Here is a 12,991-nt window from a genome sequence, read left to right on the forward strand (position 1 = left end):
AAGACGTCAAAGTTTCAAAGAATCACTTGCGTGCATTAATCTCGGCGGCCTTGCGTTAGGCACCGCCTCAATGCCGTGGTAAGCAATTTCTTATTTTTTTGTGGAACAATATTACCTCCTAGCAACTGACAAGGTCAGTCCTAGTAGATACGTCAACGCGATGTGGCTCAGTGGAGCATTGTACAGGAATCCAAACCACTATTTAGTTGTTTTCTCTCGGTTATACCTCTTTCCTCAATCCGTTGTCTACGACTAAGGTTTGACGATTGTCTAGTCCTTTTACAGTTGGCAGTTGAAGTTCCATTTTATCGTTGTCCTTCCCTTCCGGTGACAGAGCGAAGTACAGCCTGAGATCGGTAAGGGCTCGTGCCAGTAGTAACATGGTGAATGGGCTAACTTGACACTGCGATTCAATAGTTGCTGTCACCTCGACAAGCCTTTTCTACAATCATGTCCAATTCCTTGCGTCTCGGAGACCCGGAGCGGGAGATTTATTGCCATGCAGTCGCCCTGAAGTACCCACACCGCGACCAGACAGCGCAGCGATACTTCAACACTGATCTGGGAGCTTGTCTGCCTCTTCAAGTCCAGGCCGTTAGGCCCAACAAGCACAACAAGGATTTCGAGGAGGTCGCAATTGTCTCTCACGTTTCGAAGCCCAGAATCATCTCTGTATGGCTGATGAACAACAAGACACCAAGAACTACTTCCGAGTTTTGCAAGTGGTTTCTCAGATGGTTGCAACTCTGCATAGTGAACCCCAAATTTTACAATGATCCAGGGTTTGCGGAGAAATATGAGCCTTACCTTCCAGCGTTCGTGGGTCAATTATGGGCGGCACGATCCCCAAAAGAATTCTCGCTGCTTTCGGCGCCCGCTTCAAGAGACATGGACAAGCTTTCTATGACACACACGATACACCCACGGAAACTTGTGGTTCGCCAGGAAGGGGGTTCCTGGGTCCTTAGAGATGATAAGGAGAATTTGAAGCGTCGGCCATACTTCACCATCTCCTTCCGATGGACAGATGTCTTTCGGGAAACTGATCCGGAGGACGTTCAAAGCACAAAGAAAAGACAGTTCTATCGTTATATAGAAGAGACGGTTGGGCAACCAGAAGAGGTGGTCGGACAATCGCAACAAGCGGTCAGCTTGTTCTCATGGTGCTCGAGTCAACCTGCATATTGGGTCGATCTCCTATGTTCCAGCGTTCAAAATTCCCGGGAATATGGAGAAGGAGTTGCAGACGGATATCCGGCGGATCTGTACCGCATGTCAGACATCTACAGGAACGCGAGATTCACCTTGATCTTGCTTCCTGATATCCCGGGTGATACGCGGAGCATTGAAGAACGGTGGGAGGAGTGGGGTAGCCGTGTGTGGACCTTTCCAGAAGCGTGTCTGAGCAGAGAGTTGTGGTGCAAGGTTGGGAATGGCCCTTTGACCCGGCTGTCACTCCAAGAACTCGCGAAACTCGCGTTCAAGCAGCCGGAGGATGAAGCTGCTCTTCTTAACGCTTATGATCTGCACAAAGATCCGTTGGAGAGGCTGGCGCGCCTCGACCACTTGAAAAAAGCAATCTGGCGTCGCAACCATGGCGGAGCACCACAGAGTATTCATTGGCAGGTCCAAGAGCACGATGATCCAGATTCTTGCGACTGTAGAAATCATGGAGTGCTGCAGATGCCGGCTCAAAACACGAAAGCCAAGCCTGCCGAGAGAGTCTATGCACTCATGGGATTTTTTGAGCACAGGATACTTCCTCAGGAGACCGAGTCTGAAACGCAGGCGCTAGCCAGGCTCTCCATGGCGAACGACAGTGACCGCATCGCTGAGCGCATGGTCTCCATGCTTCCCAAATGCATGTCCGAGAGCTGGTATGTCGACAACGATGCCTACGGAGCTCATCTATGGGACATCGCAACAGACATTCAGATTGCAGGCATTACAGGGAGTGGGGCACTTGTCCTCGAGGGCTGTCGAGCTGCAACTATTCATTGGACAGACTTCCCTCGACTGAGGTTTCTAATGGGACCTCCTAACAAACGCATGCAGGAGTTTTGGAGCATTACACGCGTCATTTGTTTTGCTACCTCCTCGCTCGGCTTCATCAGCTGTATTTCGTTTCTGATTCAATACTTCACGGATGGATATGGTGACGTTACGAACTTGAGCATTATATTGCCAATTTTTTTGAGCCCGCTTTTGTTGCTCATTCTCTCTGTTCCACTCTCGCACACCAGCGACCTATTTCCGCCGATTAGACGTGTCGAGCCTTGGCTCATCGGCGTGAAAGGCGTTTTATCTGCCGATGACGTCTCAAAATATCTCTATGGTGGACAAATCAAAGGTCCCCATTCTATGCGCTATGCAACAAGCGGTTCTCACTTCTCCAAACCCAAGCCATCTAGCCGATTTCGTGTCGGCGATCCTGCACAATTCACGATCGCCGACAGGAAGGCTCCGCACATTGACGGTAAAGGTGACATGTACACCCTCGTTGAGACGCTATCCAGCACGATCTATTATTTTCGAGCGAGGAGACCGCCGACTGTTTGCCTGTTCACTGGGAGAGAGGGTGGCAGGGGGCGGTTCGTGCTCTGCTCGGAGAGCTGTGAGCTTAACGAGCTGCAGAAGGAGACTGTGCTGCGTATGCCGACGTTCATCAGCGAGGCTATGTATCTGAGCGATTGGGTGGCCCTCGGTTGCAGGGAGGACGCCCTTGGTTCTCATAGGGATGCTACCGGATTCGAGGAGGGTATAGCGGCACCGGAGGGAGAGACATATTACCAGGAAAGCACAAGTTTACTTTTGTCCCGCTTATCCGACAAGTAAGAGGAAGTTGACTATTACTTGTCAGTAGATTTTCTGTCTTGTTTTCACTCTTTTCAACTTGATCTGCTTTATGTATTCCATGGATTATGACAACTGAATCATCTTCGATTCTCATTTCTGAACCATAAGTCTCTACACGACACTCGCTGCGGACTACTTGTGAGGTGGGGGATTTCCTCTACCCACCAAGGTTTATGGAGAATGAATGACACAGTATGATTGTGATTCGACAAGACTAATACAATATGTGAAAGTCATGATAGGATACAAGTACTGCGCGAGTTCAGCTACATATATACGATGGAGATGGGCAACGGACAAGATCGCATTATGATGCGGTGGTGACCTTGTTCGCTGGAGGCTTCAGCCAGATCTTCTCCTCGACCCCGCTTGCCAGCTGCACCCATGATAGATACTGCAGAGGCAGTTCCAGCAGGGGGTTGAGCGCCGCCCCGCAGAAATGGGCAGCTATTGGATTCACATCCTTCAGCCACGGTGCTCTAGGTAACTCATGCCGATATCGCGCGCATGAACAAAAACTGACATGCATCACCAGGTTCCAAGTCCTACCAATACCCAACCACAACTGGCAACGTCACGACCATCGAGAGGACAGCGACGAACATTACGAACCCCATCAGAGAATTCAGCCAGCCCTTCATCGTCGACACGAACGTGATGTTTGCGAGCTACGACTACCTAGGCGTGGACGCTGGTCTCTGGAACAACGGCACTGCATACTTGCTGCTCGTTTCGAGCCTCGTCAATGTGGAGGTGTACATCCCGTGGAAGGACGTGGGACTGGGCGCGATCACGAATGCAACGACGCAGTTGCAGCGCGTGTTTTCTGTGTCGCAGAATACGAATGCCACTGGGCTGAACTTTAGGCCTGGGGATATCATGATAGAAGGACCGAGGAAGCAACTCGTAATGACATGTCACTAATAATAGCCTATTATTTTACATAAAACAATTAGCGTGAGATAAGTATACTACTAGTAGATCGAAACCTTCTCCTTTGACGTGTTACGGTGGTCCTGGCTTCATAGTGTTAGGGGTTAATCATCACTTGAAATTCGTCAATATCTAGCATGCCACGCGTAACTTTCAATCACGACTTCACTGTGTCCGTTGATGATGGCCGCACAATAGACTTGCGTGATTCAATGTGTTCCCCTGAGTCCATGCAAGCAAGTGTTTCGCTTATGGGGTCTGAGGATGCTGCTCGTCAAGCTGTGCAGGATTCGTGGGACCTCGCGAGCCAACGCCCGCGTATGATTGGTGTATGTGCCTATCTTAATTGCAAAGAATGTATTCTCATATGTTTTTTACAGCTCAAACCGTTGCCCAACTCACTTGACGATGATGTCCGGGTCCATCAGTTGTTTACCGACTATTCGGTCCGTATCTGGGGTGTAGGACTCGAGCCCGAGCATAGGTATCACTTCGATTTTGTCGACCCTCGCACAGGTCATCCAGTCAATCTGCCCCCTAAGTGGAATATTTTCATCGCTCCTGGCTCACTGTCGTGTTTGCCGTTCCCAACTATGATGGCCGCTATGATGCCAGTGGGCTCGCCGATGCTATCAATGGAAAGGGGCCACGGCTTAAAATTCCGTGAAGTTCTTCCAGGAGAGGAGAAGTATTTGTGCCCTGAAGGCACGAGACTCCGGGTCGTTTCTCCCGAGGGATGTGAAGCCTTCTTTGAGCTTCCGGTTCGGGAATCCATTCACATTGAGGCGAACCGAGTTATCGTTATCCGTATGTCTTAATTTCCTTTAAGATCAGCTCAGCTCACTGGATTGTATAGCTCACTTGGATCACAGCGGAAGCCACAGTAGCCCCGACGTTATGAAAGATGCCACTCCCAGGGCAATGCGGCATATGTGGCGTGTCCTACCGTCTTGATCAAATACTGCTGAGTTACTGTGTTCATTAAATAGGTATGCGCTAGTAGGTAGGTAGCAGTTTTCAGAGGCAAAAGGTTGGCTTTCAGACGATTTACCTGAAAGGTCCATGACTCGCCAATGTAATTTTAGGAACGTTCTAAAATCATTATCATTATCATACTTAGTTGCCCTCCTGGGCTGCTCGTGTGCTTCACCTGCTGGATCCCTGGATACCTCGCACTGCCCTTGAGCCCCGAAGACCTCTCCACCGCCATGCAGTAGCATCACTCAAATCGCAACAAAAGCCATGGCATCATGATATGTAAAAACCCCGTCAGATCTGATGAAATGGGAATATGTGAGATATGTGTAATGACTTGGGGGGGTATAGATAGCGATATGAATATGTTGATAGATAGTTATGAAAAGGAATGCGTGCGCATGAAAGGAACGCGTACTATGAAAAGAACGCGTGAAAGAAACGCGTACTCATGAAAAGAACGTACGCAAAAACAAAGCAATCGTCCATCCGTCCATCCATCCATCCATCCATCTACTCGTCACGAGTCCCCTGCATCCTCACTCTCACTCTCCCTTTGCAACACATGCTCTTCAATAGCTCTACACTGCGATAGGAGTTGGACGTTCACCGCGCGGCCGCATGCGTTGCGGATGAAAGGAGTCTAGGGAAATCAACGTCGAGTCAGAAAAACACCTCAAGAAACGAAAGCGGAACAGAATACACGTTCAACAACTCATTAGCATTCGGCCACGAAGCATACGGTCTTGAGCATAATCTCAAAAAATCATGAAATCCGCGGGAATAAAGCTCTGGTTGACGGAGAGCCGGCCGCTGGGCACCAATTTGACGCGGGTCTTGAACGTCTGCAAAGGGCGGTTCTGTTTGAGCTAGTTCCCATACCGTTGCGCCTAGAGACCAGACGTCGACTTTAAGCGCATTATACGCTCCACTGCAACATAGGTAAGATGAGACTCCTAGCAGGAATAAATGAATGTACTCACACTCGCATCTCTGGAGCCAATGAAACGCACAGACCACGATACATCAGCACAAACCGAAGGCGAAAAATCGTAAACGTGCACCTGATCTTGCGGCTTCGGTGACACAGCAATGGCTTTGATAGCTGTGTGTGTCGTTCCTGAGGGTAGACCAAGCATTTCAACAGGAGAGACTACGCATGCGGCGTATGCAGATCCACTCTCGCCTCCTGCGATTTTTTGGAGGTCTGCAAAGTGCTCTTGGGGATCGACGTCAATTATGAATTCGGAGAGGGGGGAGACGGCATCTGCAACCCATGCTGGTAATCGCGGCGACTGGTATTGGGTCTTGGGAGCAGAGAGAGCAAGCGTGAATCCTTCTTCGCTGTCACTATCTCGCCCTCCAACTCCAAACGTAGTGAGCTATGTGGGGAACCCTGTGCAAGAAGGGAAGTGGTGCGGAAACGTGCAGCTTGGCGTAGAGTGGTGTCGAGATCGGGGCTGAGGGGGTTCTGACCATGCAGGATCCAAGTCTAGCACCATGGAGGCGCGTCTGAGCTCAGCGCCATAGACCCGCCGTCTGAATCGAGCAAGATGGAAGCGCCGTCTTCAATGTCATCCCTGGGTGGTTCGTGGTCAGACCTACAAACAATGGTTCAACATTATGGGCCTTGACCGCACCAAATCTGCGTGGACCACGCCTCCCAGGCTTTCGGCAGTGGTGTGCGCAAGTTCCCTCGGATCGTCATTACGATTCATGTCTTGACTCTCACTCCAGATACTGGAACATCACTCCCACTGGGACCGAGAGCTGTACCTAGTGAACTAATATATCTCACAGTGCCGCGCGGTGCAACTCCGACAGCCCTGGTGACGCCAAGTGACGCCAAGTGATATTACACTGCTGGTAGGTGCTTTTTCTCCATTCGCAGTTGCGTGTTGTGGAAGCTGTAGTAGTAGTCGGGGCTCGTGCCTTGAAGGTCGACGCGCTGGTTACACTGTACATGCTACAGTCTGGTCCAAGGTCTAAAAGCGGATCGCTCCTTGCCTGCGGTTCTGGCCCACCACGCTCAATCGTCGCATCCGATTGCGCTGTCGCGCTCAGGCTGCGTCATGGGCAGAGATGGAAGCTGTAGTAGCAACCTGTGTGCAGAGGCTTCTGTTCTTTTCCGAGAGGTCCTCGGTGGTGATTACAGAAGCACTGCCTGCCTTCTCGACAGCAGCAACGTGCTCCAAGTTGTCCCTGTCCCTGACTGCCAGTAGGTCTGATATTCTAAACCAATGTTTGTCGTTGGAATGACGAACGATCTTGACCTCAATGGGACAGCTTTTTTGCCAGCTGTCTGGAAAGAAAAGAAAGCGGTCAGAGCGGTGATGGACAGGCAGAAAAAATATCCGACATCAGCACGTGCTAGTGCCTCGTCTTCTCAACTTTTCGAGTTCGAGCTTCTTAGACTCTCATGTCATTGCAGCATCAGATGTGGCTTTGCCCCTGACCTCCTCGACAGTAGCCGCGACAACAGCGTTTTGCTCCACCTGGATCCTGTCCCTGACTTTCTGCAGGTGTAAAATTCAAAACCTATATTCGTCGTTGGATTGACGAACGATCTTGACCTCATGGGACAGAATTTTAATAAACCGATCTGCCGTCTAGAAAGAAAAAAGGTGTCAAAACAGTGACAGTGATGGACGTCAGCACGAGCCAATGCCTCGTTCCTCTCCCTTTCGAGTTCGGGCTCTTCCGACTCTTCCATAAAGATGATGGTTCTGCAGCTAACAAATATGATCAGTAGTGATAACGTCAAGAGCCGTTAGCACTCACTATGTAACTGCAACTCCTTTTCTACTGTGTCGGTAAACGCTTCCGAACTTTTCTTCAGCTCTACGGTGATATCCTCCAGGATCATTGCTTCTATATGTTGAATACTGATATTGCTGGGGAGATAGGGACTTGTGTAGTGACCTAGAGGAAAGGCACGAGTTGCGTGGCTATGTACTGAGGGACTCACAATTTACCTTCCACAATGAGATATGTTGGATATACCTCCGGAGACAGAAGGCTGCCTGATTCTTAGCAGCGCATGTGAACGATGTTCTTGAACTGTGCTATCTTGGCGCTGGATGGGACCCTAATAGAAAAACATATTGATCCGATGTAAATTCCCGCTGTCTGAAATGAAGTCACGAAGAGCTGGAGCCTCAATAATAGCTTAAGACGCTGGCCCGGTGGCACTGCCAGCGCTGAGAATGTCGGGGAGAGAATGCCTCCTTGTGATCCGGGGTCTGCCTCCTTCATTCAAGGCGTTTTTCAAGGAACGAGAACCCCTTCAGTCACGTATTGCAGGCGGATTAGAGTGTACTCAGCGAATAAGAATTTACATCCGATCAAAAACTAGCGACCAAGTTGCGTCATGGCCCGGTGGATGCAGCGGCCATCACTGGCAGGACTGGTTGCCCTCGCAGACAAAACCGTGATACTCCGCGTGACACCATGTCAACTGGGGGTAACTGAAATGAAATGAGCGCTGGTTGATGCGGAGAACGTTGTATTAGCTATACTACATAGAAGAACGAGACATTATAAAATCTCGCTTGAGAAAAAAAAAGATTGGTTCAAGTTTGGCCACGGTGGCGATAGGCGCTTTAGGCCATAGGTCACGTACGTAGTGCCACTCACGTATTACAAGCACCCTTCTTTACAGTCACCTCATCCTTCGCCGTCGCCGTCGTCCTGGTCGTCGTCATTCTCAACGTCGAGCAAGTCCATGTATTAGAATGTCGAGCAAGAACAATTCCAGGTTCTCTACTCTCAAAGTATTCAAATTCAACAAACCACCACCACCTCCTCCACCCAAGGATGATCAATACTTTCAACAAGGATTACAAGTACACGGAGGCCCTTATGGTAGCAGTAAATCACTTTACAGCCCAAGCGTAACTTCTTTGTCCCCTCCTGCCGACATAGTCCCAACCACACCAATCACTCCCGACTACTCACGTTCTTCACCTGTCTCAAGCCAGTCCGCTCCTTCAGTACGTTCCTTTGGTCCTGCAATGTCCGTTGACAGCGATGGCGGCCAAAAATCAAAGCGGAACTTATTTAAATTCTCCTCAATGGGCAAGCGTAATAGGTCAACAAGGAATCTCATCGAAACAGAAGATCCAGAACCACCTCAAGAGGATGAAGCCATCTCTGGACCATGGAATTTCCAGGTAAGTCCCCTCTGCCTTTCACTGCTATCCTAGCTCACAATCATCAGCATCATATACATGTCGACGAGGGGTGCGTGTTTATGCCCTTCTACCAGCAGACTCGTTAACTCTCTTTCAGATTCGTAGGACTTCCTCCTTCATGGTCCAATGCCCTTTCTCAAGCTGGCTTCACCGACGACGAAATCGCCGCCATTCATTCCCGCCGCACCGCTCTTCGAGGCAACCAATCATCTCGTCCCGATTCTCCACTCTCCCTCCTTCACCACCCAACACCACGAAGTTCTTCCCTCACAAACGCCTCCTTTGCAGCACGCTCATCAAACGCAACCCTCATAGCAAGTGCATACATCAACGCCCCATCCCCGACCATCAACTCCTTCAGCTTTCCTCCCTCCCGCCAATCCTCATACACCGCCACCTCCTCCTCGCACTCCAACTCTGCTGTCGAATCAGATCCCGTGGATACCCAGTATGTCTTTGTCAATGGCACAGGTCACGAGAGCATGATTGATCCATATCCCCTCGACACCCAATCCGTGTCCAGCAGCCCACCTCACATCGCCCGTACTCAATCTGAACGCCCCCATCAGCCCATTTCGGCACATGTCCCCAGCCCCCTCGTACACTCTCACAGCTTGCCGCCGTCGCATCAGCACCAAGATCTGTCAAATCTGCACAGCATACACAGTGCCTCGCCGTGCACGCCTCCTCGCAGAGTCTTCCACGTTACGAACGCAAGCGACGAATCCCCACCGCCCGCTTACCATTCTCCAGTCCGTTCCTCGGGATTCGCGCGGGACAAGGCACCGGAAGGAAGTGGGATGAAAAAAGTTGGACCAGAGTTCCGGGAGGAAGATGTGGATTCCATTTTGGATATCTCTGCTGCTGCAGAAACGACTTCTTCCTCGCTCTACACGGATCTTTCCCTTCCAGGCGTCGACCCGGCACTGCTGAATAGACATATGAATCCGACGCCACCGCTAGTGATTGACAAGAGGCTGACAAAAGTGGGTGCGATGCCCCCGAGGCTGAGTTTCCATCTAAGCTCAGACTTGGGACTTGAGGATTGGGGAGCTGGACTGCTTAGTGGGCTAGAAGACAACGGGAGCGGAGCTAATCGGCTAGCCAGCGGAAGCGGGAGCACACTCTCAACTCGCTCAAAGCAGACCAGCAACCTGATAGACAGAGGCGAAGGGAGCAGCAGCAACTGCCTCCTCCCTGGTCTCACACTCTCCTCACGACCATTACCATCACGCTCTCCATCAACATCATCCCGTACCACATCAACCCCATCATCTTCCAAATCCCACTCGCCTACTGCATCAACGTCTACATCAACACCTTCTACGTCTCCTTCTCCATCTGCGCCTTCACATTCTCCATCAGAACTGTCAACGATACCGACACTCCCGGATGTGTCTTTTGGAGCCAATATCACGCTTGGGGCTCCGCTGCGCGTTATGGTGTCAAGGACTCCTGGAAGAAGCATACCTCCTGCTCCGATACTGCGCACGCCGATGAGAGAGCTTCCGCCTACGCCTCCTGAAGAGGTTGATCGGAGAAAGGAGGGCCATGTACCTGTGCTGCCGGATGTTTCGTTTGGTGCGAATGTTTCGTCTCTTGGGGTTGGTCTTGGTCTTGGACCGAAGATTCCCAGTGCGAGTTCCCAGAATCCCAGCGCAGAAGAAACCGACCTCGAGAAACCCTCATCACCTCCGCCCACATCAGGAATCGAGGTCACTGTATCATCGCACAGTCCGACGTTGGGAATTCCAGCTGCGGCTTCTTCGTCGAGAGAAGGGCTTGGTGCTTCGATGACGAGCGCTTCAACGACAGACGACCGCAGGTCCTCTTCGATCCTTCTCCCCGCACGACCCGCTGGTGACCGCGATTCTGGGCTATCAACGATAACGGTCACGCCCGCTACGATTGTGAGCGTGAGCGGAGCCGTGGCAATCACGTTGGCAACAGCCAGTGTCCTAGACTCTGATTCTGTGTCGTTGAATGCTGTCGAGCCGCCCAGAGATGACATAGAAGACGGGGCTTCCATCACGCTTGATTCAGACGCCGGGTCTATGGTGTTGGGCTCAGACGGCGCCTCCATGGTGCTAGACTCGGATCCTGCATGGCCAGAACCCCCTCTCAGCCCCGATCTCGACACCACTCCACGCCAAGCTGCACGTTTCCGCACCACTTCCCTTCTTGCACAGGGTTCCCCACACAGCTCACATTTCAGCAGCGATACGGGGTCCACTTCGGAAAGCGCGCCCCTCGTCACGCCCAGGTTGCACCTACCGCCTTCGCCGCTCCGGGAGAAGAGTTTTGCTCCTGAAGCTGCGCTTCTCACATCCACTACCGATACGTTTGGAGTTGGAGGGCGAGATAGTGACAGCGAAGAAGGGTTCACGCTCGCTCTCTCTGTTCCAAAGGCCCAGTCCCAATCGCAGCGATTACCAGCATGGGTTGCAGACGCCGTCTCTCCCCTATCTGAATTCATAGTTGACGTCGATCCCCAAGAGCACTTTGCAGACCTCCAAGAAATCGCAGAAGGCGAGAGCGGATCTGTGTACGCCGCACGCGTGGTCTCTCCTGTTGAAACGCTCGATCTACCCCCAGGAACGACTCACGTAGCCATCAAAGCCATTGCTGTGCATCCTGCTGTGTCACCGAAGCTGCAAGATCTGAGACACGAGATGGAGTTGATGCGTGGGGTGCAGCACGAGCATGTATTGCGCATGGATGCGTTTTATGTGAACTTGGTGGACGACTCGGTGTGGATACGGATGGAGCTGATGGAGAGGAGCTTGGCGGATGTTGTGGGGCTTGTTAGTGAGGGTTTGGCGATGCATGAGAGGATGATTGCGAGGTTTGCTAGTGATGTGAGTGTTATTCTTCGTGTGTGGATGAATAGGGGATGGATGCTGACCGATAAATGAATGCAGGTCCTACTCGCGCTCGAATATCTCCAAAAGCACTGTATCGCCCATCGAGACGTTCGTTCTGATAATCTGCTTTTAAACGCGAGTGGGATCGTAAAAGTTGGTGAGTGGCACTGTGGCGCTTTATATGTTTGGTTGTTGCTACTCCGATTATCATTTATTTTGTTGCCATCTTTTGATGGAGCGATGCTGATTTGGCTGTTTTTTGATAGCTGATTTCTCGAATGCTGTGCGTGTGACGAGAAATTCTCCGATGTGTTTTGGTGCTGTGGGCGTTATCTACTGGCAGGTGCGTGTTTACGAGCTTTTCGCCTTTGGTTTGTGCTGATGTATCGTGGTCTGTGCGCTTAATAGGCTCCAGAGATGCGAGTGTGAGTACATTCATTCATTGCTGTTAGGAGGCTCATCTCATCTATGTTGCAGTGGAGCGTATAATGCGCTTAAAGTCGACGTCTGGTCTCTAGGTGCAACGGTATGGGAACTAGCTCAAACAGAACCGCCTTTTGCAGACGTTCAGGACCCGCGCGAAATCGGTGCCCAATGGCCGGCTCTCCGTCAACCAGAGCTTTATTCCCGCGGATTTCATGATTTTTTGAGATTATGCTCAAGACCGTATGCTTCGCGGCCGAATGCTAATGAGTTGTTGAACGTGCGTTCTGTTCCATTTTCGTTTCTTGTGTTTTTCTGACTCGACGTTGATTTCCCTAGACTCCTTTCATCCGCAACGCATGCGGCCGCGCGGTGAACGTCCAACTCTTATCGCAGTGTAGAGCTATTGAAGAGCATGTGTTGCAAAGGGAGAGTGAGAGTGAGGACGCAGGGGACTCGTGACGAGTAGATGGATGGATGGACGGACGGACGGACGATTTGCTTTGTTTTTTGCGTACGTTCTTTTCACGAGTACGCGTTTCTTTCACGCGTTCTTTTCATAGTACGCGTTCCTTTCATGCGCACGCATTCCTTTTGATAACTATCTATCAACATATTCATATCGCTATCTATACCCCCCAAGTCATTACACATATCTCACATATTCCCATTCATCAGATCTGACGGGGTTTTTACATATCATGATGCCATGGCTTTTGTTGCGATTTGAGTGATGCTACTGCATGG

General features: G+C 50.9%; 5 protein-coding genes across 5 annotated transcripts; 4 read left to right on the plus strand and 1 right to left on the minus strand.

The window, feature by feature from the left end:
* Positions 1–181: 181 nt before the first annotated feature.
* DEU56DRAFT_466684 (uncharacterized protein) lies at positions 182–2,918 on the plus strand. Its single transcript, XM_041346362.1, has 2 exons — positions 182–356; positions 418–2,918. Exon 2 carries the CDS (start codon positions 451–453, stop codon positions 2,833–2,835), a length of 2,385 nt encoding a protein of 794 aa, XP_041206237.1. The 5' UTR covers positions 182–356; positions 418–450; the 3' UTR covers positions 2,836–2,918.
* A 140-nt stretch (positions 2,919–3,058) lies between these two features.
* On the plus strand, positions 3,059–3,787 carry DEU56DRAFT_815471 (uncharacterized protein). Its single transcript, XM_041353781.1, has one exon. It carries the CDS (start codon positions 3,514–3,516, stop codon positions 3,778–3,780), a length of 267 nt encoding a protein of 88 aa, XP_041206238.1. The 5' UTR covers positions 3,059–3,513; the 3' UTR covers positions 3,781–3,787.
* Positions 3,788–4,109: 322 nt separating this feature from the next.
* On the plus strand, positions 4,110–4,607 carry DEU56DRAFT_740631 (uncharacterized protein; the record flags this gene model as incomplete). Its single annotated transcript, XM_041348830.1, has 1 exon — positions 4,110–4,607. One exon carries the CDS (start codon positions 4,110–4,112, stop codon positions 4,605–4,607), a length of 498 nt encoding a protein of 165 aa, XP_041206239.1.
* A 637-nt stretch (positions 4,608–5,244) lies between these two features.
* On the minus strand, positions 5,245–5,857 carry DEU56DRAFT_466728 (uncharacterized protein). Its single transcript, XM_041346363.1, has 3 exons — positions 5,748–5,857; positions 5,470–5,695; positions 5,245–5,407 (listed from the first exon to the last, which is right to left on the minus strand). The coding sequence occupies exons 1-3, from the start codon at positions 5,789–5,791 to the stop codon at positions 5,285–5,287; spliced, it is 393 nt and encodes a 130-aa protein (XP_041206240.1). The 5' UTR covers positions 5,792–5,857; the 3' UTR covers positions 5,245–5,284.
* Positions 5,858–11,038: 5,181 nt separating this feature from the next.
* Positions 11,039–12,706, plus strand: DEU56DRAFT_740717 (kinase-like domain-containing protein; the record flags this gene model as incomplete). The annotated part of the gene is made up of 6 exons (XM_041348835.1): positions 11,039–11,815; positions 11,879–11,978; positions 12,088–12,164; positions 12,230–12,246; positions 12,299–12,524; positions 12,584–12,706. The coding sequence occupies 6 exons, from the start codon at positions 11,039–11,041 to the stop codon at positions 12,704–12,706; spliced, it is 1,320 nt and encodes a 439-aa protein (XP_041206241.1).
* Positions 12,707–12,991: the final 285 nt, after the last annotated feature.

Source organism: Suillus clintonianus (assembly GCF_016758775.1).
Source record: "Suillus clintonianus strain FC179 chromosome Unknown DEU56scaffold_59, whole genome shotgun sequence".
Classification (NCBI taxonomy): Eukaryota; Fungi; Basidiomycota; class Agaricomycetes; order Boletales; family Suillaceae; genus Suillus; species Suillus clintonianus.